General features: G+C 35.6%; 1 protein-coding gene across 1 annotated transcript; it reads right to left on the bottom strand.

Moving 5' to 3' along the window:
• Positions 1-8,695: 8,695 nt before the first annotated feature.
• LOC107763991 (uncharacterized) lies at positions 8,696-16,416 on the bottom strand. Its single transcript, NM_001324823.1, is given in 11 exon segments — positions 8,696-9,006; positions 10,198-10,305; positions 10,390-10,474; positions 11,259-11,344; positions 13,490-13,571; positions 13,671-14,635; positions 14,798-14,967; positions 15,078-15,177; positions 15,302-15,399; positions 15,485-15,672; positions 16,142-16,416. Coding segments are annotated over 11 exon segments (2,145 nt in total). The 5' UTR covers positions 16,292-16,416; the 3' UTR covers positions 8,696-8,893.
• Between the last annotated feature and the right edge of the window lie 6,481 nt (positions 16,417-22,897).

Raw genomic sequence — 22,897 nt, 5'->3', positions numbered from 1 at the left:
TGTTCTCACTCCAATTGATCTCAATCAAAAGTTTACTTCTGCAGAATTTGATAGACATACTGGTGTTACAAATGATGAGGTACTATCTGATACAAATGAATATCAACGACTGATTAGTAGGTTGATTTACCTTACTATCACTAGGCCAAACATTATATTTGCAGTACAGACTCTTAGTCAATTCATGCAAGAGCCCAAAAAGTCTCATTGGGATACAGCTGTGAGAGTTGTCAGATACCTCAAACATGAGCCAGGAATGGGAATCCTTCTGGGCAAGTCGAATGAAGATAGCTTGACTTACTTCTGTGATGCTGATTGGGCTAGTTGTCCAAACACATGTAGATCTGTTACAGGATATTTGATCAAATTTGCTGATTCACTCATCTCTTGGAAATCAAAAAAGTAACATACAGTGTCAAGAAGCTCTGCAGAGGCAGAATATAGAAGTTTAGCAGCAGTAACAGCAGAAGTTGTATGGTTGTTGGGGCTGTTTGCTGAGCTAGGTGTAACTATCAAGCAGCCTGTGAATGTCTACTGTGATAGTAAGTCTGCCTTACAAATAGCAGCTAATCCCATCTTTCACGAACGTACCAAACACATTGAGATTGATTGCCATTTCGTACGTGATAGAATCAAGCAAGGTCTGCTCATGCCTCTCTTTATAGGCACTAAGGATCAACAGGCTGACTTATTAACCAAAGGACTTGGCCATTCACAGCATACTTTTCTTTTAGGCAAGCTTGGAGTGCTTAATATCTTACACCCTCCAGCTTGAGGGGGAGTGTGAAGAATAGTTAGTTAGTAGTTAGTGGTGGGTCCCAGTTGAACATGGTTAGGTTGTTAGAACTATAGTTAATTGTTACAACTATAGTTAAGTTAGAGGTATATATTTTGTAATTACTTTCATTTTGATATATACAGAATTATTTTCCTTCTTCTCTGTAATCGTCTTCTTCCTCTCTTCATTCTCAACCATGGTTGAGCTTCGATTAAGATTGCATGGATAAATCTGAGGTGTGAACTCAGATTTATCAAGCTCACAATTAGGAATAACTAAAATACTGTTAATACAAATACATTTGAATATACTGAATATAAAATAGTGAATACAGTAAATAAAAACATTGAATCTAATGAATGCACAGTAAAAAATATATATATTAAAATACACTAAATACAAAAGTTAAATACAACAATTATATACAACCGAAAAATCATTCTAATTAATTGGGTTGATAATGAGGCATGGTAGAATTGATTTTGTTGAGTTATATTAGGAGTGTATCACGGTAATTGATATTATTTCTGTTATTAGACAGTTGGACATACCTATTTTTAAGGTGATTATCGTTACTGTATTCATGAATATATGGCGCGAATACATGTGAATACATGCGCGTACAGCTGGACTGCCCTGATTTTAGGCGCTTTTTTTTTGCTGCTCCATTCATGAATACATCAGCGCGAAAACACTACTGTAACAACTGAATAGTAGCTATAGGAAGTAATTATATATACGATAGCTATAGGAAATTAATAGCCACTAAACATGAGTGGTTTCTGAAAATTCCTCTTTTTTAAACGATTTCTTCTCAAACTTAAATTGCATATTGAACACATTGAACTAGTCTTACACTCTTACGCCACGAAGTAAAGGACATCAAGTTTAATAATTTGATTTGCTCATGAAATACGTAGAAAGTTATTTCAAAAATTCTAGACGTTTTCTTTTTCTTATCCGTAGAAGCATCCCGTTTCAGAACTTTGGCCGCTCTAGGCCTCTAGCCAACTTCAGTCTAATGCATACAAGTTACAACAATTCAACAAGCAGATGCAAGATCCAAGATCTGTTTCGACCTTAAAAACTTTATCACTGAACCTATTACACGTTTGAATTAATTATGGGTTCGTAATTTAATATTTATTGAAACTTAAATAATTTGTAAATAGATATATACACTCTGACATCTGTATGAAAAATGTTAAATTTGGCTGAATCCGTAGCAAGAACATCCACCTCTATCGCACATGAGACATATACTTTATATAATCGTTTATCACTCAACATGAGATAGTTAAAATGTGTACTGAGGATGGTATTGGATAAAAAAATCGAACAAAAATGAATTTTCTTAGTTTTATTCGCTTACACTTATAATTCAGATAAATATAGCAGTATCAATTGTTCGATTGTTTGTAATGGAATAGATTCAGATTATCGAGCCAGTAGATCTGCAACAGTACAACTAATAAGCATTGCCTTTGTTATTCTGCAATTTATCTTTCATTAAAAGAAAATGAAAATAATAAAACTTCAATATTAGAATAAAGGTACTTTAAAATTCATAGGAATGATGCACATTCAAAGAAAGAAAAATAGAAAAACACAACACTCAGTTTATTCTTTGAGTTAATTAGTCTCTCGTGCTTGCCCTTGCTGATTGCAGCTAATTTGAACGGAATATTTGTGCCGACAAATCTAGATGAGTTTATATATTTAAAATGAAGAGCAAGCCTTCTCCAGAGTAAACATAAAATTTTATATTATTTCTTGAATTTACCATTTGGTAATAATCTTAGCTTGAGTTTGGACATTCGCTATAATCCACCATTCTGATTGTTTCTAAAGAACTTCACCCCAAAATGGACAAGGAACGATGAACGGATGAAGAAATTGATGGTGGACTATAATTATGTATTTTAGTCAATTATCGCACTCTAATTTACTGTATTTTTATTGTGTTTGAGCTTTAATCGCTAGTGTTTTGCACTTATTGTGTGTTTTATGCCTTGTAGGACCGATTCTGAGTTATGTAGATGTTGTGGACTTAAATCGAGCTAATTGGAGCTTTGAAGTCTGAGTAAAAACCCAAGAGATTAAGTCGGGATCGTGTTCAGAGGTCGAGGATCAATTCTGGACGTCAAAATTCAAGGAAGAAGCAACTGTTGAAGAAATGCACTAGTGCGAGGCACTGTGCGACGCATTAGTGCAAATTTTTGTCAGAAATTTTCAAAGTTGAGAGACTGGGTTTTTTGTGGTCTGACAGGAAAAAGCATTAGTGTGACGCACAGTGCGACGCATGAAAAGCATTTAGTTTGCAAGTTTTTCTATTTTGGCTAGGAAAGGGAGATTTCGTCTAGGTCCGACCCTACTTGGTATAAATACATGAAAAATATTATTTTCTGAACTTTTGACACACTTTAGACCTAGAGACACACGAGGAACATTCGGGAGCAAGGATATCTCAGATTTCTTCATCTTTTCTTAGTATTTTCAATTATCCAACACTTATGAATTTGTTTCATACTATCATGAGTGGCTAAAACCCATAGTTCCGAGGTTGTAATTTAGCCATGAATATTGTTGTTTAACGTTGACTTAACCTTGATTAAAATTTACCAATATATGATTATTTCTTCAATTCTGTGATTAATTGTTTAATTGTCTGGCCAGCAGTTAGGTTCTATTGACTATCTATGCTATACTTAGGAAAGTCATGTTTAGATTAGAGAAGAATTGAATAGAGCACGATCTTAACTCTGAGGGGGACGGATTTGTAGTTAGGATAGGAATATACCTAGTCACCGTGCTTAATTAAATATCGTAATCTTACTGCGTTCTTAATAGATTGATTTCATAGGAATATAAGCGTTAATCTATTTTGAATAGGCGAGTAGTACTTCAAGAGAAGGCTATGAGAGCAATTGTTCAATTAATTAGCAACCATGAGTAAATTGTATGAAAGGGAGAGTTAACTAAAACACAATAGGATTGGTGAATCGATCACAACCCTGGAATATTGTCTCTACTGAATACACAACAACCGTTTTGCTGCTTGATAATTTAGTTACTACTTAGAATTATAGTTTAGTATAATTAAATTCTTGAACTCGAATTGGCTCGACTGAATAACAATCTGGTGAATTTAGTGGGTAGTTGATACAAGTATCTGTGGGTTTGACACTCGACTTATTATTTTATTACTTGTACGACCACGTATACTTGCGTGTGCGTTTGGGAGCAACAAGTTTTTGGCGCCGTTGACGGAGACTTAGAAATTAACTATTCTACTAGATTAGATTTTTACTCTTTATCTATTTAAGTTTTTAATTTTAGTTTAGTGTAGTTAGTATTACATTTTTTTTTACATGGCATCTTTGAACGAAAAGTGGTGGGATAGTAAGTATTCTTATTTTTGTGATCCTTGTCCATATTGTAAAGGACCCCACTTGTGGCAATATTGTAAAAATATTTCCAGGACCGAGTTGTGTGCATCATCTCAATCATGTACTATTTGTGGTGGTAATTGGAATAATTATCCTAAGTGTTATTATCCTACTCCAATCCTTTCTTATGATGATTTTAATAATTCTTGTGAGTTTGACAGGATTAACGAATTAGATAATGTGGAACACGATGTTCGCATTCTTGATATGCACAGCAAATTATTAGAGAAATATGGAGGTTTTCGCGAGAAAATTATAAATGAGATGAAACACTTTATAGAAGAAAGAGCTTAATTGGGACAAGAGATCGACCAATTTGGCAGTTCTATTCTCGACTTGGAGACTCAATTGAGTGCAAAGGTTGATGCGTGTAACGCCCAACAATTTAGTGATGGGTTGTGTGAAGTTGAAAAAGATCTTCTAGGCCAAATTGAGGAGCTAAAACGAGAATACCAATCATTAAACCATGTTTTTGTTGATGATATTGAGGTTGAGGAAGTATATTTTATTGAGGATGTCAAAAATAATGGAGTTTTGGAGTTGGGGCGTATTGGTCCTCATTCTAAATATTTTTCTACATTATGTTTGGCTAGAGACATGGAGATTGAGCCTTTCGAGAGATGTATAGATGAAGAATAAGACCCTTATATTCTAAAATTTGCAACACCAAAAAGGCAAAACGACATTCCTCACTTAAGGGCCAAGAAGTGCAAGATGCGATATCTATTGATTGGTCCCTTTATTTTCACACCACCGCCCCATGAACGTGACAGAAAATTTGATGCGAAATTGGAGTCGCAATTTATATCCTCAAAGTGGAAGGAAAAGTGGTGAAAGTGATGGCGTCGTGCCGCGACGTTAAATCAAGCGCTTGTTGGGAGGCAACCCAATTTTATTTTTTATTTTTACTTTTGTTTATTTATTTTATTGTGTTATTTTTTGTAGTGTTATTTTTGTATTTTGTAGGAGTAGGAGCACGGAATAAAGCCAATAGGCATGTGGGAAATCGAGCAGATGGTTGGAACTAAGTGTGCGGTACCCGCACAAAGGATAACAATCAAGAGAAGTCTGAGTATCCTGTGAGCTGCTAATTCTTTTGCCTTTGGCCTACCAGGGAGTCTCTTGTACCTTTTTGTTATTTAGTGTATGCATTAAGGATATTGCACAATTTTAAGTGTGTGGTGAGGAGATTGTCCGGGTAATTTTCTATGCTATCTTAGCTTAATTGTAGTATTCCTTCTTAGTGTAGTGATGCAAAGAAAAAATTAGTGTGGTGATGCAAACAAAAAAAATTCTTTTTAAGTAGTGTAATAATTTCCTCTTGGTTTTTCTTTGTGCCGCGGTTCTTTTTCAAGGGTTTTGTTTGAACCGGGTGTAGTTAGTTTTATTTTTTTTAGGAGTAGGAGCCATTGTGCTGTGATTGAAATTGAAGCAATATCTCTTGACTTTGTTATGCCTTGAGAATAGTGAGTACTTTGGTTGTGATGCTTAGGCTTAGTTTTTGACTCTTGTATAAGTACCTTAAATTATATGATCTTAACTTTGCTTAACTGCTTTGACTAGAATATCTTGATGAGTCCAATCCTGAGTGAGTTATGTGCCATGTGTGTGTGAGGTTTGTGTGTTATTCTGTGCATTGCATTTTATGTCTAAAACTTGCCCCGTGTGTTTGCAAAACGAATTAGTAGTTTTGGTCAGTCTAGAAAGTGATATAGACATTTCTTTGTTGAGCCAGTTATATGCTTTTATCGAACCTAATTGTTATGTATCGTAGTTAACCCTTTTGAGCCTGTAATCTTGTTTATTTGGCAACCACATTATAAGCCTTACCCATTTGTTTGAATTAACCATCTATTTGAATCTTTTCACCTCTCATGAGCACTTGGAATTATTATGAACTTTGTAAAAGTTAAAGTGTGTGGAGGTTAGTTTGGTTTTTGAATGGAACTAATGAAATAAGGAGAAAGGCGCATTGTTTTGAAAAGGTAAGAGCCACTTGAATTGAAAAAGAAAAGAAAGAAAAATAGCTATATTATTGTGGAAAATATTCCTTGAAAGTGGTAACTCTTGATGTAATTATGCTTAAAGAAGTAGGGAGTTGATGTATATTGATGTGAAGGTGGAGTTATAGTTTGACATAAGTGTGGGGTTTTGAATGTTAAAGTGTATGTATTAAAGTGATTAGGGAGGTGTAGTCACTCTTATATCTAAATGTATCTTACTCATCCCGCAGCCTACATTACAACCAATTAAAGTCCTACTTGATCTTAGACTGAATGAGCTCGATTAGTAGAGCTTGGCACAACGGGCAAGCCTATGGTGCATCTTTTGTGATATATGAATGTTGTTTCTATGAGAGAATTCTTTCTATCTTGAGTTCCTAATTGTTCTTAAATTTTATTGAGTGTGGAGCTACTCTCTTTTGTTATGTGAGAGCATTTGATTCATAAAGGAAAGGTAATGCTTGACCTCTACGTTAGAGTAAGTGAGCGGGTTGTAAAAAATATATGGTGCTTGTGAGTCAAATCTTGAGGTGATGATGTTACACTATTATACTTAGTCTATTTTAAATATTCTTGGTGTAATGAGCTAGGAGAATTATTTAAAAAGATTGTGTCTATATAAAGTGTAGTTTGATTGCTCGAGGACGAGCAATGGTTTAAGTGTGGGGTATTGACGGTAGGTTATAATTATGTATTTTAGTTGCTTATCGCATTCTAATTTACTGCACTTTTATTGTGTTTGAATTTTAATCGCTAGTATTTTGTATTTATTGTGTGTTTTATGTCTTGTAGGACCGATTCTGAGTTATGTAGATGTTGTGGAACTAATTCGAGTTATTTGGAGCTTTGAAATCTGAGTAAAAACCCAAGAGATTAAGCTGGGATCGTGTTTGGGGGTCGAGGATCAATTCTGGACGTCAAAATTCAAGGAAGAAGCAACTGCTGAAAAAATGCACTAGTGTGAGGCACTGTGCGACGCATTAGTGCAAATTTTTGTCAGAAATTTTTAAAGTTCAGAGACTGGGTTTTTTTTTTTGTCTGACAGGAAAAAGCATTAGTGCGACACACTGGGCGACTCATGGAAAGCATTAAGTTTGAAAGTTTTCCTATTTCGGCTAGGAAAGGGAGATTTCGTCTAGGTCCGACCCTACTTGGTATAAATACATGAAAAAACGTTATTTTCTGAACTTTTGACATACTTTAGACCTAGAGGCACACGAGGAATATTCGGAAGCAAAGATATCTCAGATTTCTTCATCTTTTCTAAGTATTTTCAATTATCCAACACTTATGAATTTGTTTCATACTATCACGAGTGGCTAAAACCCATAGTTCTGGGGTTGTTTTAGCCATGAATATTGTTGTTTAACGTTAACTTAATCTTGATTACAATTCACCAATATATGATTGTTTCTTTAATTCTGTGATTAATTGCTTAACTATCTGGCCAGCAGTTAAGTTCTATTGACTATATATGCTATGCTTGGGAAAGTCATGTTTAGATTAGAGAAGAATTGAATAGAGCACGATCTTAACTCCGAGGGGAGCGGATTTGTGTTTAGGATAGGAATATACCTAGTCACTGTGCTTAACTAAATATCCTAATCTTAATGCGTTCTTAATAGATTGATTTCATAGGAATATAGGCGTTAATCTATTTGAATAGGCGAGTAGTACTTCGGGAGAAGGCTATGAGAGCAATTGTTCGATTAATTAGCAACCATGAGTGAATTGTATGAAATAAAGAGTTAACTAGAACACAATAGGATTGGTGAATCGATCACAACCCTGGAATATTATCTCTACTGAATACACAACAATCGTTTTGCTGCTTGATAATTTAGTTACTACTTAGAATTATAGTTTAGTATAATTAAACTCTTGAACTCGAATTGGCTCGACTGAATAACAATCTTGGTGAATTTAATGGATAGTTGATACAAGTCTATGTGGGTTCGACACTCGACTTATTATTTTATTACTTGTACGACCACGTATACTTGCGTGTGCATTTGGGAGCAACAGACATCTAAGCAGTTCTCTCCTATAGTAACAAAAGAATGGGCCCAAATCGAGGAATAGTTGCAGAAACTTATTCTGCTACTATAATAAGTTGTTCACAATGTGCATATTTCATTTATCTCCTAATGTGTCATGACTAAGCGTAGTTTCCAACCTGATCCAAACTAGATAAACGTAACAACTGATATTATTATTGCCGAAGACTATTCTGGTCATTGGAATAATCAAGGGGGCTATCGACCATTGCTTCGGGATGCAAGGACATGGATACTTAGTATCTATACTGGTAGGACATAGCAAGTACCCGGGAATAGTCGAGGTGCATGCAGACATCATCTTTTATTCAAAATTTAAAAATGAGAAAGTGAGATTTGGCTTTCTTCAATTAACATTAACAAGCCATGGTAGGTCTCAAAGAAATATGGAGTCATCTACTCTAGGATACTGAAAGATGGCAGCAATTTGCACCAACAGCTCATCAGAAAATAGTATCGCTCAACAAATAAGAGAGAATAATTCAAGCTTCAGCTGTTTTAAGATCGACCCTAGGTACATTATATACAATTGCTACATGTGTATAAGTAATTGAAAAATAGGACAAGATCCACAAAGGTAATCCATCCACCAGTGTTTTTAGAAAATTAATAGCGAGCTGCTAATTCAACCAGATCTTTGTAATCATCAGAGATGAAAGACTCCACCTTTACCGATCCCTTTCCTGGAGATATGTATTTCACCCCAACTAGCTTCAGACCTGCAACAGAAACACATAGATTTACATTAAATCTGCTGTTTTTTCCCTCAGATTATTTAGAGAAACTGCCAGTCAAAAGATAAGTCCATTGTGTTTGGTAGAAACACAGTTTATAATAGCCACAGAGAATACACTACTATACTATGCTTTCCCTGCACGGTTACAGTAGAAATAATGTCCAAAAGATGCTGGCTGATGTTGGCTGCAATAAGTTTCTACACCGATAATCAGTTTAGACAGACTTCAATTTTGTGGACCCTATATGGAATTCAGCAAGTGGGCTGATATATGAAATACGTCTAATATATTATCTCAATGATGAATTTCAAGCAAGAAACTCTTAAGGGCTAAATTAGCCAATTTCCTTCGACTCAAGTTTCTACATTATTCTAAGCTAGTAGAAGGTCCCCAACTAGAAGAGACTTAACTAAGTAACTTAACACATCCCTCAACTGAAATCTCCTAAACTGAAATGATTAGTTTCTAATTACTTCAAAATTGTGTGGACAATTTTTGGGATTATACGAAATATGTCAACCATATAATCCCAGTGATGATTTTCAAGCACGAAAATAGTAAGGGTCAAATTACCTAATTTCTTGCGATTCAAGTTCCTAAGACTAGTTTGAGCTAGTAGGTCACCAACTAGAAGAGCCTTAACTAAGTTAATCTCCAACTGGAAGAGACACAACTAAATTACTCCAAAAAAAAATATTAAGACTTAGATTCTGATACCCTAACTTGCATACTCTATCAGATATGTAAGTAACCTTTTTTTTTCTTTTGATAGGTTATCAGACATGTAAGTAACCTAGTTACCATGTTTCTCTAGACTTTTTGTACATATTTTCTTTCCCTGTCTTGTTGAATTCTACGCAAGACGTGCACATGTCACCACCTACCTCTCCAATAGGTCGTAAGTTTGATAAACATCCCAGCTGGAGGACAAGAAAATCTCTTCCAGTAGTTACCTACTTACCTTCCCAAGACTATAAGTATGACGTCTAGCTCTCTCTCTCTCTCTCTCTCTCTCTCTCTCTCTCTCTCAAACCAAAAAAAAAACTAAAAAAACTAGATTGATAATCAAACTGAATTATCACCTGAGTCTAACAAATGAATCCAAATTGAAGAAAGAAAAAACAAAAACCAAGTAAAGTAACAATAGTATAAAATTTACAAGAAAATACTCACTATCATTAACCCGTCCAAATAATAACCTTTCGCCTTTCCAATATTCCAAAGGCCTTGTCTTCATTCGTTTGCTTCGTCTAACCCCATCTTGAAATGACGTGCCAGCATCTGTCGAATTCATGAAATTCTTTATATAACAAAGAAAATCAAGAGTTCTAACAAATACATGCGCATAGGTGCAAGAGTAAACACCTGCTAGACTTGGCCTAGAACGAAGAGCTTTACTTTCACGCCTTCCACCAGCAGGTCGTTCTGCTTTCGGTTGTTTATCTTTTGCCTAAAGCATAAGAAATGTTGTATCACACATCTATATACTCACTACAGCTAAAGAAATACACTGCAGAGAACACATGCACATACATGTAAACATAGAAGTAGTAGAAATCATGGGCTAAAGATTCTGTAGTTTTACTTGATATCATTCAATATCCTCGGTCATTTCAGAATTATTATCTCTTATACAAATTGGTTGTCAAAATTTTACACCGATAATATCGTAAGGGTCATTCCAGTAGACAACTTAAAATGTCCAACCCCGGGACAGAAATCAACACATTTGGTATAAATTAGATCAGTAGCATTATTGCATTTTAAGAGAATCAGATATCATGGCTATCAAAAGCAGTTAATGCTTGTGTTACAGCTGGGAATTGCTATATGTTGTTGCACAAACCATCTCCACCAATAGTGTTTATTCATCTGCAGATTTGTTGACGCACGAGCACTGAAGCTTTACACTCTTTCTATATGACAGGTAACAATTGGAGGAGTCAAATGATATTTCCTTTGACTTTGATTTTTTCAGAGCTTTTAACAATAAAAAGAACCAATGTGTAACTCCACAGCTCCACGCAGAAATGTAGATATTTTGTACCCTTATAATTCAAAACCCACCAATTTTTTAGGACAGAGGGAGTATATATGAACTTCTCTGAAGAAGTGTGCCTACTCTTGTGATCCAAAAAATTACTTTTCCGAGAAAAATGGGCAAGTCCACCAAAGGACATTGCGTTTTGAGTTTGCTGATAAAATAAAAAGGAGTACTGAAGAAAGGAAACAACCTTGGCATGATGCTGAGGGCTCATATCTGGCAATTTAGATCTGACTTCTGTAGAATGGACTTCAACTGCAACTGAGCTCAATTGATCTGTAAAAATATAGTATCAAGTTTCTCAACTTCTTCCCAAATATCAGACTGTTATTACTAGTTAGGATAAACAAAGTAGCATGGTTCAAACCACTAGCTATCAAATTCAAGAAAGACTACATAAATTTAGAAAGTACAGGCAACTTTATCAGTGGAAGTCGTCGGTGGTGAAACCCAAGTTTATTTGCTTGAAAAGGAAACTATGATGACTTAATAACATAAAGAGTGATAAAAGCTCGACAAACCTTTGAAAAGAAAAAAAGGAAAAAGGTGATCATTGTGAGAATGATTTCAGCAGCTGCAGGTTATATTTGGAGGCGGCAGGTTACTAACTTTAGAAGTCCATAAAGCAAACGCAACTATAAACTGGGTTAAGTGGAAGAGCTGACCGACTCTAAAAAGCAGGATCCTTTTGGTTGCTAAAATGCATAGACAAGTCACAAGTTCACTACAACCATATTTATGTATCTCACATCTCACCTGCAGCTACAGAAACTAGAAAAGTACCTAAAGAGAAATGGCACCAAACATCTAGAAAACCAATTCGTGAAGTTCAAACAAGTCATTGTCTGTACAAGAAACAAGATCTAGATCTTGCAAGATATTTTAGCATCTAAATGGGAAAGATTTGACTCGTGACTCAAACTTTATTGGTTGAAAAAAGGAAAATACGGAGGTCAATACTGAAAGAAATTGGGAGAAAAGGAGCAAGAGAGAGTTGCAATATCACCAACAAGTGTAAAGTCTGAAGATTAAAATAGATTTAGCCAATCTTTGAGGATGCAGATTCTGTGCAAATATGACTACAGAGATGATGCAAATTCAAACATAGCGTTGGTTCGTAATAACTTTTCAGTTCACGGAACCAGGCTTATATTATTACTGCACGTAGTATTCTTTGCTTTCACCATGTGCAATTTAAGACGTTTACTGCTTGTCATATAAAATACATGGCATTAGAGAAATAGGGGTCATGGGGTTTGACAAATCTTTCAATTTCTTGACAATATTGAAGTAGGAAGAGGAATCAAGGATTACTGCAATTCAAACTTTAAAGTTTAAACTAGACTATAGGTATCACTGTGCGATATGAATACCATACACTATTTGCACATAATTTACTGTGACCATCCCAAGTACTTCACTAGTGAAGCATTAAAGAAACCTCAATGCTTTTTAACCATGATACAACACTTCTAAATAGAATTCAAAAGGCAAAAGGTATCAATATGTGACATAACATCTTATGATATCAGTACAAGGGTTACTTTAATCATCCCAAGTGCTTTGCTAGTGAAACATTAGAAACCTTAATGTTCTTATACAATATAGCATCAATACAGCAATAACTTAGCATGCATCGCTATCAAACTTATGTCTTGATAATTAGAAACTGGAACCTGATATGATGCTCAAAGATAGAAACGAAGTACAAACATAGTACAGAAATCTTGTTATTTTTGGTATATTTTCAGTAGCGATGATTGGATCTTTCGCAGGAGAACTATATCTTTTTGTAAGGTTCTCTATATGGTATACAACTTGTATGCGGGGTTATCCCAAACGTTTCAATAAAACCATTACCTTTATAAAAAATAAAAATAAAAAAAGTGAAGTTCAAAAATCATGTTCTTGACAACCACAAGTTTCAAATTCTCCATATCAAGTTTGTTTATAAAGATGCATCACATGCATCTTCCCATTGGAAAAAGGGAGATGAAACAGAAAAGAAAAGAAAAAGTTATAAGAGATCATCTCAAAGCAACCTAAGGTATTGCATCTCATTGCAGCACAATTTTTGGCAAACATGGGAAGTTATTTGTTTCCTAGTACTAAATTTCCAATACTTCATACCTCAATCTGTATCCTGTAGCTCACCAATCAAATGTTCAGTTTCCAAAACCATGCATCACCCAAGAGTTGGACATTCAAGTGAGTCAAAAAACAGAAAGTTGACTACTGATGATTCCATGAAAAACTCAAGCGATGTGTTAAACACAAAAAAGACGGAGATTATTCTGAAAAACATGCAAAAATTTGGCTATACAAAAGAATCTACATAGGAAACAGACAAGCTCAAATGTAGCACCTTCAGAAATAATGAAGTTGACGTGAAATAAGAAATCATTTAAAAATGAATCTTACCACTAGTTACACCTTTGACAGAATCCTCAAAGTGGTGATCTTGTTCTGCAGAATGTGCTCTTTGCGGTGGCATATTGTCAACCTGATATTGATGTATGAATGAAAAATGTCAGACTTGAAATTGTAACTCCTGGAATGATGTATCAAATGTAGTATAATGGCAAAAAGCGGATAGTCTTGCCTGCCCATCAATTTCAGATGATCCAAAATCCACAGCAACTGTTTCAACGGAACAATTGTGTGTATCATCAGCTTCTCCTTGTGCTTGAGGAGAAGATAGTGTTTCTGCAAGCACTTCTCCGTCCTGCATCTTTTGACAGCTAATGTAAGATTCAGTCTCAAGACCCTGTTGATCCTTCAAAACATCGTTTACAACTGAAACATCTTTCACTTTATCAAGCACATCAGACTCATAGTGGGAATCCATAATTCTCATAGTCAAGTTGATGTCAGTATTGATATCAATATCATAACCATTTTCTAGCTCCTCTCCAGATTGAGATCCATTTGGCCCAGTTTTTACATTATCTTTGCCTGAATCGTTTATCATCAACTGCTCATGTGAAAAGTTTGAACCACTTAAAGGAAGCATAATATTCGCATTGTCAGAACCAGCAATGTTTTCTGTCTCACCATGAGATTCAGTAGGTCCAGCACTATTACTTATACATTGCGGGTTCATCTTCATAGACCAACCTGGTGGATGGTCTGATTGTGAATCACTGTTATCCAGATCAATGTTGAGAGGCGAAAAAGGATCTCTCAGTGGATTTGACTGAGAAATTTTCTGTCTTAACAAAGACAATGAAGCATGTGGACTTTTTGGTGGAGTGGGTGATGCTAAATTATTGGTGGGACTTTCTTCATGTTGTCTGCGAGTGGAAGTTGTTCCCTCAGTTGCACTTTTAACAAGATCCCGTATCTCCAGTGAAAACTTCCTAGGCTTCCGAATCCTCTCTCCAAAAGCCTTACCATCTACTTTCCCAGCCATAGGGAACTCAGGAAAACATAAGGGGCCTAGTTCAATTGGCTTGATCTGCAACCACTCTTGCAATTTGGATAATGCCATCCCCCCATTTAGATCTCCACCATTACTAGACAGTAATTCATTCAAAATACCATTGTTTTCTGTTTTCTCTACTGACCCTGTCAAATTGAAACCCAATCATCATCTCTGAAATGCACTCCTTTTTATAAGGAAAAAAGGATGGTATCTCTGAAATACATTTTGCTCATAGAGAAGTTAAAAATAGAAAATAGAAATCAAAAGGTATCTCTCTTGAATCTTGATTAGTTAAAACCACCAACCTGGAGAATCTGCTTCTTGTAGTTCAACATTGAGGCCAGGGGGCTCTTCTGGCAACTGAGAATTCTGGCCAGCCCGAATATCACTCCCCAATGTCTCTTGAGATGATATAAATGCATCATCATTCTCAGACTCGATGGATGAGAAGCGGTGCTTATACCTCACCGATTTGCTGAGACAGAAAGAGTAAAACTTTAAACAAGTGTAACCGCAAGTTGATAGGATGATCATAGGGTAAGATAGGCATTTCCATGTTAAAACACATAGAGTGACTAAGTATACTTCAAGATGCCTGGCCGACGACGGCGTGCATTGGCGGGTGGATCATTCACATCTTCATTGATACTGATGCCTTTCAGTCTCTTCATTTCCTTTTCAGCTTCTGTAAATTGACCGTGTGTAAAATGATTATTCTCTTTCTCCGAGTATAATAGACTGTTTTTAGTTGCAGACGTGATCAACTATCAATCAGATATTCAACAAACAGCTAAAGAAACAAATATTACCTTCCCACCTTTCAGCAGCTGCAAAAAATTCCACTGGATCTTCCAGTTGATCCATGTCTAAAGACTCTAATGTAGAACCCAAGATGACAGGAGGTTTACTGCAAAAACATAGCAAGATATGCCAAGAACATCATTTCAAGAGGATCTAATTTGAGAACAAACGAAACACTATCTATAATTTACCATGTACTTGGCTTGAAAGAAAACCGAGGCTTTCTGCGACCAAGGCCTGGTCTTCTCTCTTTGGGCTTCTCCTTGCCCTTCATGGCAAGATCCCCATCAATGCCCATACATTTTGTGTTCAAAAGTTCCGCAGCATTATCAACAATGGCCCTGGCCTCCTCAAAGAGCTTCGCAGGCATCTTCGTTTCCTTTTATGATCATAATAATGAAGAAACAAAACTTTATCAACATGACATCATTCAATAATCAAACAACTAACCAAACCAAATCAATGAAAATCAAATGGACAAATTACAGTATTTATGTTGTCACATACAACCACCAAAAGAAATCCAAGTTATTTCATAGTCGACCAAATACTAAAACAAAGACAAAAAATAAAAAAACAAACTCCATTCTATAAAATAAAAAATAAAAAAAAAACGTGAAAATTTCCAGGCTGAAGGTGGCAGTCACAGGCGATAAAATGAATTTGTTAATTGTTGCACATAATACAAAGCGAACTGTACTAATTTTAAGTTGAAATTGGAGTTTGCACAAACGAATTGAAGAATAATGAAAGGAATTGTAACGACATTATCACTTTAAATTAACTGACCAGATCTATAATAGAGCTAGAACTAGTATATAAAGGAAATAAAAAAACGAAAAAGTTACCAGGGATTTCATGAAATTATGAACTGACTCGAGGTCTTTAGGGTCTACTGATACATCTGTGCAAACCCTAATTGTTTTGGGGAATAGAGAGAGTCCGACGAGGCCGCGGAGAGGATCCACCGGGTCGGACGTGAGTGCTTCGTTCGCCATTTTCTCACAAAGGAGTGGTGGAAGTTTCAGGAACCTGAAAAAAAACAGATGAGTGCTTCTTCGCGTGAGTACTATTTTTTTTATTATTATTATTTTAGTTTTGAAAATAGGGTCTGAGCGGGATTGAGCGGGGACGAGAACGACTGAGGAAGGATGAAATAAGGGGAGCCAACAGAAATTAGTTTTTCTTCTTTCTTTGCACGTATGCCCCCCGAAAAATGGTTAAACAACTCTCGCTCATCCAAGATTTTCTTCCATCTCTATTTTGATCCTCGACACCACTAGTAATAAATTTTCATAGACTTAGGGGTCGTTTGGTACGTTGAATAAGAGAATTAATCGGTGCATGAAATTCTGTATTGAGTTTATATAGTGTTTGGTTGTGTTTGATAAATTAGGATAAATAATCCATATACTGTTATGTACAACATTTCAAGTACATAACTTTATACGTAGACCCACGTGAAATACTTAATACCATGATTAATAATACATGGATAAAATTTCAAAATGACATATCTATCTTTTTTAAATAATTAAACACTTTTCAATTATACATTTTTCATAAAGTTAATAAAATACGGCGTCTACTTATCTCTGGCGATGAATAAGAAATAACGTCGAACTAAATGCAAGCATCTTCCGCAACGCTTTAGCCTTCCACTATAATTCTCAAAGTTAAAACTTTTATTAAATGTTGCTTAAATGGATTACTTACTTGCTGAATTTATTTTGTCGTTGTATTTGAAATTGAAATTTTGTACTTTGAGCTGGTAGTCAAATTTTTTTATAATGTATTATTTGCTGGAATTTGGAAACAATTAAACATCCTTTGATTTACTTAAACAAGTTCATTGTATGTATACTTTCGATTTCTTAGTTTTTCTCAATATATGTAAGCTTATTATATTGCGTTTATTAAAAAAAAAAAAAACTTTCGTACATACATATTTTTTTTGGGTCTTTAGAATGTGAGAAGTTGTCTTTACTTGAGTTATTTAGACATAAAGTAAGAAAATCAAATCAAGAATTGAGGTAGTTCATTGAAAACAATTGATTCTGCTGGTTATCGTCTCTGCCTCTCTGGAATAAATGTTGCATATCATCATATTATGTTGAAGTTACATCCATATGACTTCGAGAGAGGACATTTTCCTCTTTCTTGTATTTTCATTGCTGAATAATGATGGGTATTAATTAGGTGATTCTAGATATTTACTGACGGATGAAACACCTCCTATTTATGTTTGTCAAGCTGATATTGATTCAATGATAAATATAAACCTTGATTTGGTGGCTAAAAAAAGGTAGTTTAGATAATTTAAATTTAAATGGGATAGAGAAATCTACAAAAGTCCACATGTATAATTATAAATAATTTTTTGTACATTTTAAATCAAACACAAGTTTAGGTTATATATTATATATTCAATTTTTAATACAATGAACCAAGATAAAATTAATCTTTGCATTACTAATCCATGCAAAGATTGGTAACTATTTGAGGGGTCAAACTGGTGACTATGGGGGCCTGAAAGAGTACCGGGGATACAAGTGTTATGTGGACCACGACTCGTAGTGCATTAGGGAGCCGCGAGAGAGGTATTAGGAGTCTCAAAGAGTTACTCTAGTGGTCACAAGGGAGACTGGTGGTGGAATGGAGAGGTGCAAGGAAAAGTAGAAACCGAGAAAGCAGCGTATCTAAAGCTAGTGGAAAGTGTATACGAGGAGGAGAAGAGAGCGAGTAGGGAGCATTATAAGTTGGCTAAGAAAGAGTCAAAGCTAGCAGTTACGACGGCCAAAACTGCATCTTTTAGTCATTTGTATGAGGAACTCGAGGGTCGAGCTGGAGATAAGAGGTTGTTCAGGTTAGCCAAGGCGCGAGAAAGGAAGGCGTGTGACTTAGACCAAGTAAAGTGCATCAAGGACGAAGAAGGGAGAGTTCTGTTGGATGAGGGGCTTATCCGTCGGAGATGGCAGACCTACTTCCATAGTCTCTTGAACGAGGAGGGGGACATGAGCATTGTACTGGGTGATTTGAAACTATCCGGGAGTCGTTGTGACTTTGGGTATTGTAGGCGGATTAGAGTTGATAAAATTGAGGGGGCTAATTGGCTATGCGTAAGATGAGCAGGGGCAAAGCGACTGTGCCGGATAAAATTTCGGTGGAGTTTTGAAAGAGTACGGATAAGGCAGGTTTGGAGTAGCTCACCAGGATATTTAATGTCATTTTTAGAACGAAGAAAATGCCCGAAGAATGGAGGTAGAGCATGACGGTTCTTGTATACAAGAACAAGGGTGATATCCAAAATTGCAATAATCGGGGTATCAAGCTGCTTAGCCATACTATGAAAGTCTGGGAGAGAGTGGTAGAGCTAAGGATGAGCAGCAATGTGTCTATTTTCGAGAACTAGTTTGGGTTTATACCAGGGTGTTCGACTACAGAAGCCATCCACCTTGTTAGGAGATTGATGGAGCAGTATATGGAGAGAAAGAAGGGCTTGCATATGGTGTTCATCGACTTAGAAAAGGTGTACGATAAAGTTTTGGTGGAGGTTTTGTGGAGATATTTGGAAGCTAGAGATGTACTTGTTGCCTACGTTAAGTTGATTAAGGACATGCATGATAGAGTAAAGACCCGAATGTGGACGGTGGGTGGGGACTCGGACCATTTTCCGATTATGATGGGGTTGCATCAGGGGTCGATACTCAGCCCTTTTTTGTTTGCTCTGGTGATGGACGTACTGACGCGCCACATCTAAAGAGAGTGTCGTGGTGCATATTATTTGCAGATGATATTGTATTGATTGACGAGATGCGAGACGGTGTGAATGCGCAATTAGAGGTATGGAGACAAACCTTGGAATCTAAAGGTTTCAAGTTGAGCAGGAACAAGACAGAATACTTGGAGTGTAAGTTCAGTGGTTAGACTCAAGGAGGGAAAGGAGATGTGAGGCTGGACTCGCATGTCATCCCTAGGAGAGGGAGTTTTATGTACTTCGGGTCTATTATTCAAGGGGATGAGGAGATTGATGAAGATGTCGCACATCGTATCGGGGCGGGATGGATGAAATGGAGACACGCTTCCGGTGTTTTATGTGATGAGAAGGTGCCACCGAAACTTAAGGGTAAGTTCTAAAGAGTGGTGGTCAGACCAACGATGTTGTATGGGGCTGAGTGTTAGCCAATCAAGGTCGCTCATATCCAGAAGATGAAGGTAGTAGAGATGAAGATGTTGAGATGGATGTGCGGGCACACCATGTCAGATAGGATCAGAAACGAGGTTATTTGTGACAAAGTGGATGTGGCCCCTATTGAGGACAAGATGCGGGAAGCACGACTTAGGTGGTTTGGTCATGTGAGTAGGAGGAGAACAGACGCCCCGGTGAGGAGGTATGAGAGGTTGACATTTGAGGGCCTACGGAGAGGTAGAGGTAAGCCAAAGAAGAGGTGAGAAAGGTGATTAGGCAAGACATGGCACAACTTCAGCTGACCGAGGACATGACCCTTGATAGGAACGTATGAAGGTCGAGGATTAGGGCAGTAGAGTAGGTAGTCTAGAGTGTTCATAACGATAGTATGGGCACGCAGTCCCGCTTTCTGTTGGTAGTAGGTTTCTGTTATTTTCTTTCATTGTTGACCACCTTATTATCTTGTTATTTTATCCTGCTTTTATATGGCTTTTTGGTACTGTCCCTTCTTCCCTATATTTTCATTAATACGGTTCCGGAGCCGAGGGTTTATTGGAAACAACCTCTCTATCCTCACAAGGTAGGGGTAAGGTTTGTGTACATACTACCCTCCCAGACCCCACGGTGTGGGATAATACTGGGTATGTTGTTATTGTTGTTGTTGCATTACTAATCCATGCACAACTAATAGTTGTATAAACTAATCTCTACATAACTTATTTTTACACCAAATGACCCCTTAGTGAATGTTAATCCATAACCGTCCCGTTTGTGCCTAAAATTCTTTTACTTTTTTTTAATAAAAAACTTTAAAATATTATTTGTTTATACATTGGAATAATTTTATGGAAATAAAAATAAAAAATGAGTTTCAAGTTTGAAATCCCTAAAGTAGGACAATCCTACATAAGGGTGGCAAGTGGGTCGGTCCAGGTCCGGTCGTCCGAGACCGCGGGCCAAACGGGTTAAACGGGTCAGGACCGTTTGGCCCGGTTTTAGTGGGCTTCGGCCGGTCTCGTGGGCCGGTCCTATGATTTGGGCCCGCTAGGTCCGGGACCATTTAGCCCGTCAGGTACCGGGACCGATCCCTTAGCGGGCCAAACGGTCCCAACGGCTATATTTTTTTTTATTTTTTATTTTTTCAAAAAAAAAAAATATAGCCGTTGGCTATTTATAAAAAAGTCATTTAACCCCCCCAACTTTGTTTTAACCCCAAACTTTTTATACATTTAATATATATACTATACTGTACTATATATACATATAAGATGTATATATAACTTATCGAATATAGCTTTTATATATATATATTATACATTTAATATATATACTATACTATATTATACTATACATACATCTTATATACTATATATATTTGATATTAAATATTGAATATTAAAATTTAGGTCACAATTCTATAATAAAATTTACAAAACATTGTCTTAGATATTTTTTTAACATCCTTTTGTCTCTAATATCTATTTAAAATTTTAAAATATATATATATATATATGTTGGGCCCACTTAGCATACTTAGCCCGCGGGCCGGGACCGTTTAGCCCGGGACCAAACGGTCCTGGCCCCGATCCCTACAAAAAGCCCGTTTAGGCCTGGGTCTGTTTGGCCTGTTTAATTTGGGCTCGGACCCGAGACTGTTTGAATCGGCCCACTTATCCCGTTTAGGCCCGGGACCGGCCCACTTGCCGGCCCTAATCCCTACATAATGAAACTGATTTCAATAAGTTTTGATTTAGTTCACAATAGATTGATTGAATATCTAATTTATAAACCAAAATACATAAGCGCAATCATTCTTGAGCACAACATCACTTTGATCGTTCATTTAATTATTTTCTTGTTCAAACATACATTACAAATTCCGCTCATTTGTTCTTTAAAGTTTGAGATGCAATACATAAAATAAAACATATACTTTTTTGCTATAATTATTAGTAGTTTTGAAAATTTTATAAGCTTATGTGACAACAACTAGTACTGTTTATGTTCTTTATTATGTGTTATTATGTTTTAGAGCTTGCCATAATTCAACAAAATAAATATTAGCAACGAAGAATCAGAGGTAAACATATAAATTCTATCAACTTTATCGTAAAGTAAACATGACAAGTTAGCTTGAAATATTACAAAATATAGGGCTAGCATTTTAACGACTTAGTGCTAGCCCTATATTTCTTTGAGATGAAAAATATAAATTTTAAATACGAATGTTTCTTTGAAAAGAAAAACAAGGCACATTTAGAATGTTGAGATAAAAAAGGGGAAAGGTTAAAACTCTAATTGTGATTTGGATTTCATTTTATGTTAGTCCCAGAGTATCTACTGAGATAAATAACACGTACAATAGTTTATACAAACTTATAATCACCATTAGAACATAGAAAGAAGAAAAGTAAACTAATAATTGAAAATTGTTAAGTGCAGTAAATATAACATTATTTGAATTAGAAACGTTAAAATGGATGACTTATGAGGCCGACAAAATCTAGTTAGTTCAGTAGATTGGACTATAATATTTTGGGTTTTAATATATTTGGCCACTCGGTCGAGGATATTTACAACTGTTAGCCAAATATACATTAATTATATATATATATATATATATATATATATATATATATATATATTAAGATGTATATATAGTATATAATCGCCTATTGGTTTGGAGGGCAGCTATATATCGTATGCATTTCACTCATTGATATAAAAGCATTCGTATGAACATGGAATATATAACGGATTTGATTGGTCGCTTTGAATTGGATGGTGAAGCTTTTTAGCGCTACTATAATCAAACCCATAGGACTAGGAGCGAATTTGACTGATCCTGATGCCAAAATTTATTTAAAATATAAAAAAATTATATTAACATAAATATTAATAATAATGATAAATTAAAAGAACAAAACTCTAAATTACACTAAAGATAAAAATAATTTCTTTACTCATGCTTTTAAAAATTGATTGCTCGTTCGCACAAAAATCTTCTTTGTTTGTGATTGGTGAATTTGAGTAGTTGAGTGTTTGTATACACATTTGCTAATGCTTGTTTAATAAAATAATTTTAATTTAGTTCAAAGGCTAAATCATAATGAACTTCTTAACCAAACTATCAAAATAAGAAATAATGTCTAAGATCACTATTGATGTGGACATTTTTTTTTTTTTCATGCTTTCTTTTACCTTTTTTTTTTTCTTAAACAATTACTAGAATAAAAAATTTGCAATCGTAATTCTCGTTCTCTCCTTTGCACCATAAAAGAAATCACTATTTTTTAAAATTACCATGAGAAACAACAAAAAAAGAGAATTTATTAATTTATTAATTCACGCGAGAAATAATTTTTAAAGCTCTTGCTTACTCGGGTTGGAGGAGTTTTTCCCCAAAGGACAAAAG

The sequence above is a fragment of the Nicotiana tabacum genome, chromosome 4 (assembly GCF_000715075.1).
Source record: "Nicotiana tabacum cultivar K326 chromosome 4, ASM71507v2, whole genome shotgun sequence".
Classification (NCBI taxonomy): Eukaryota; Viridiplantae; Streptophyta; class Magnoliopsida; order Solanales; family Solanaceae; genus Nicotiana; species Nicotiana tabacum.
Note: the sequence above shows the minus strand (reverse complement) of the source record. Positions and strands in the feature narration are given on the sequence as shown.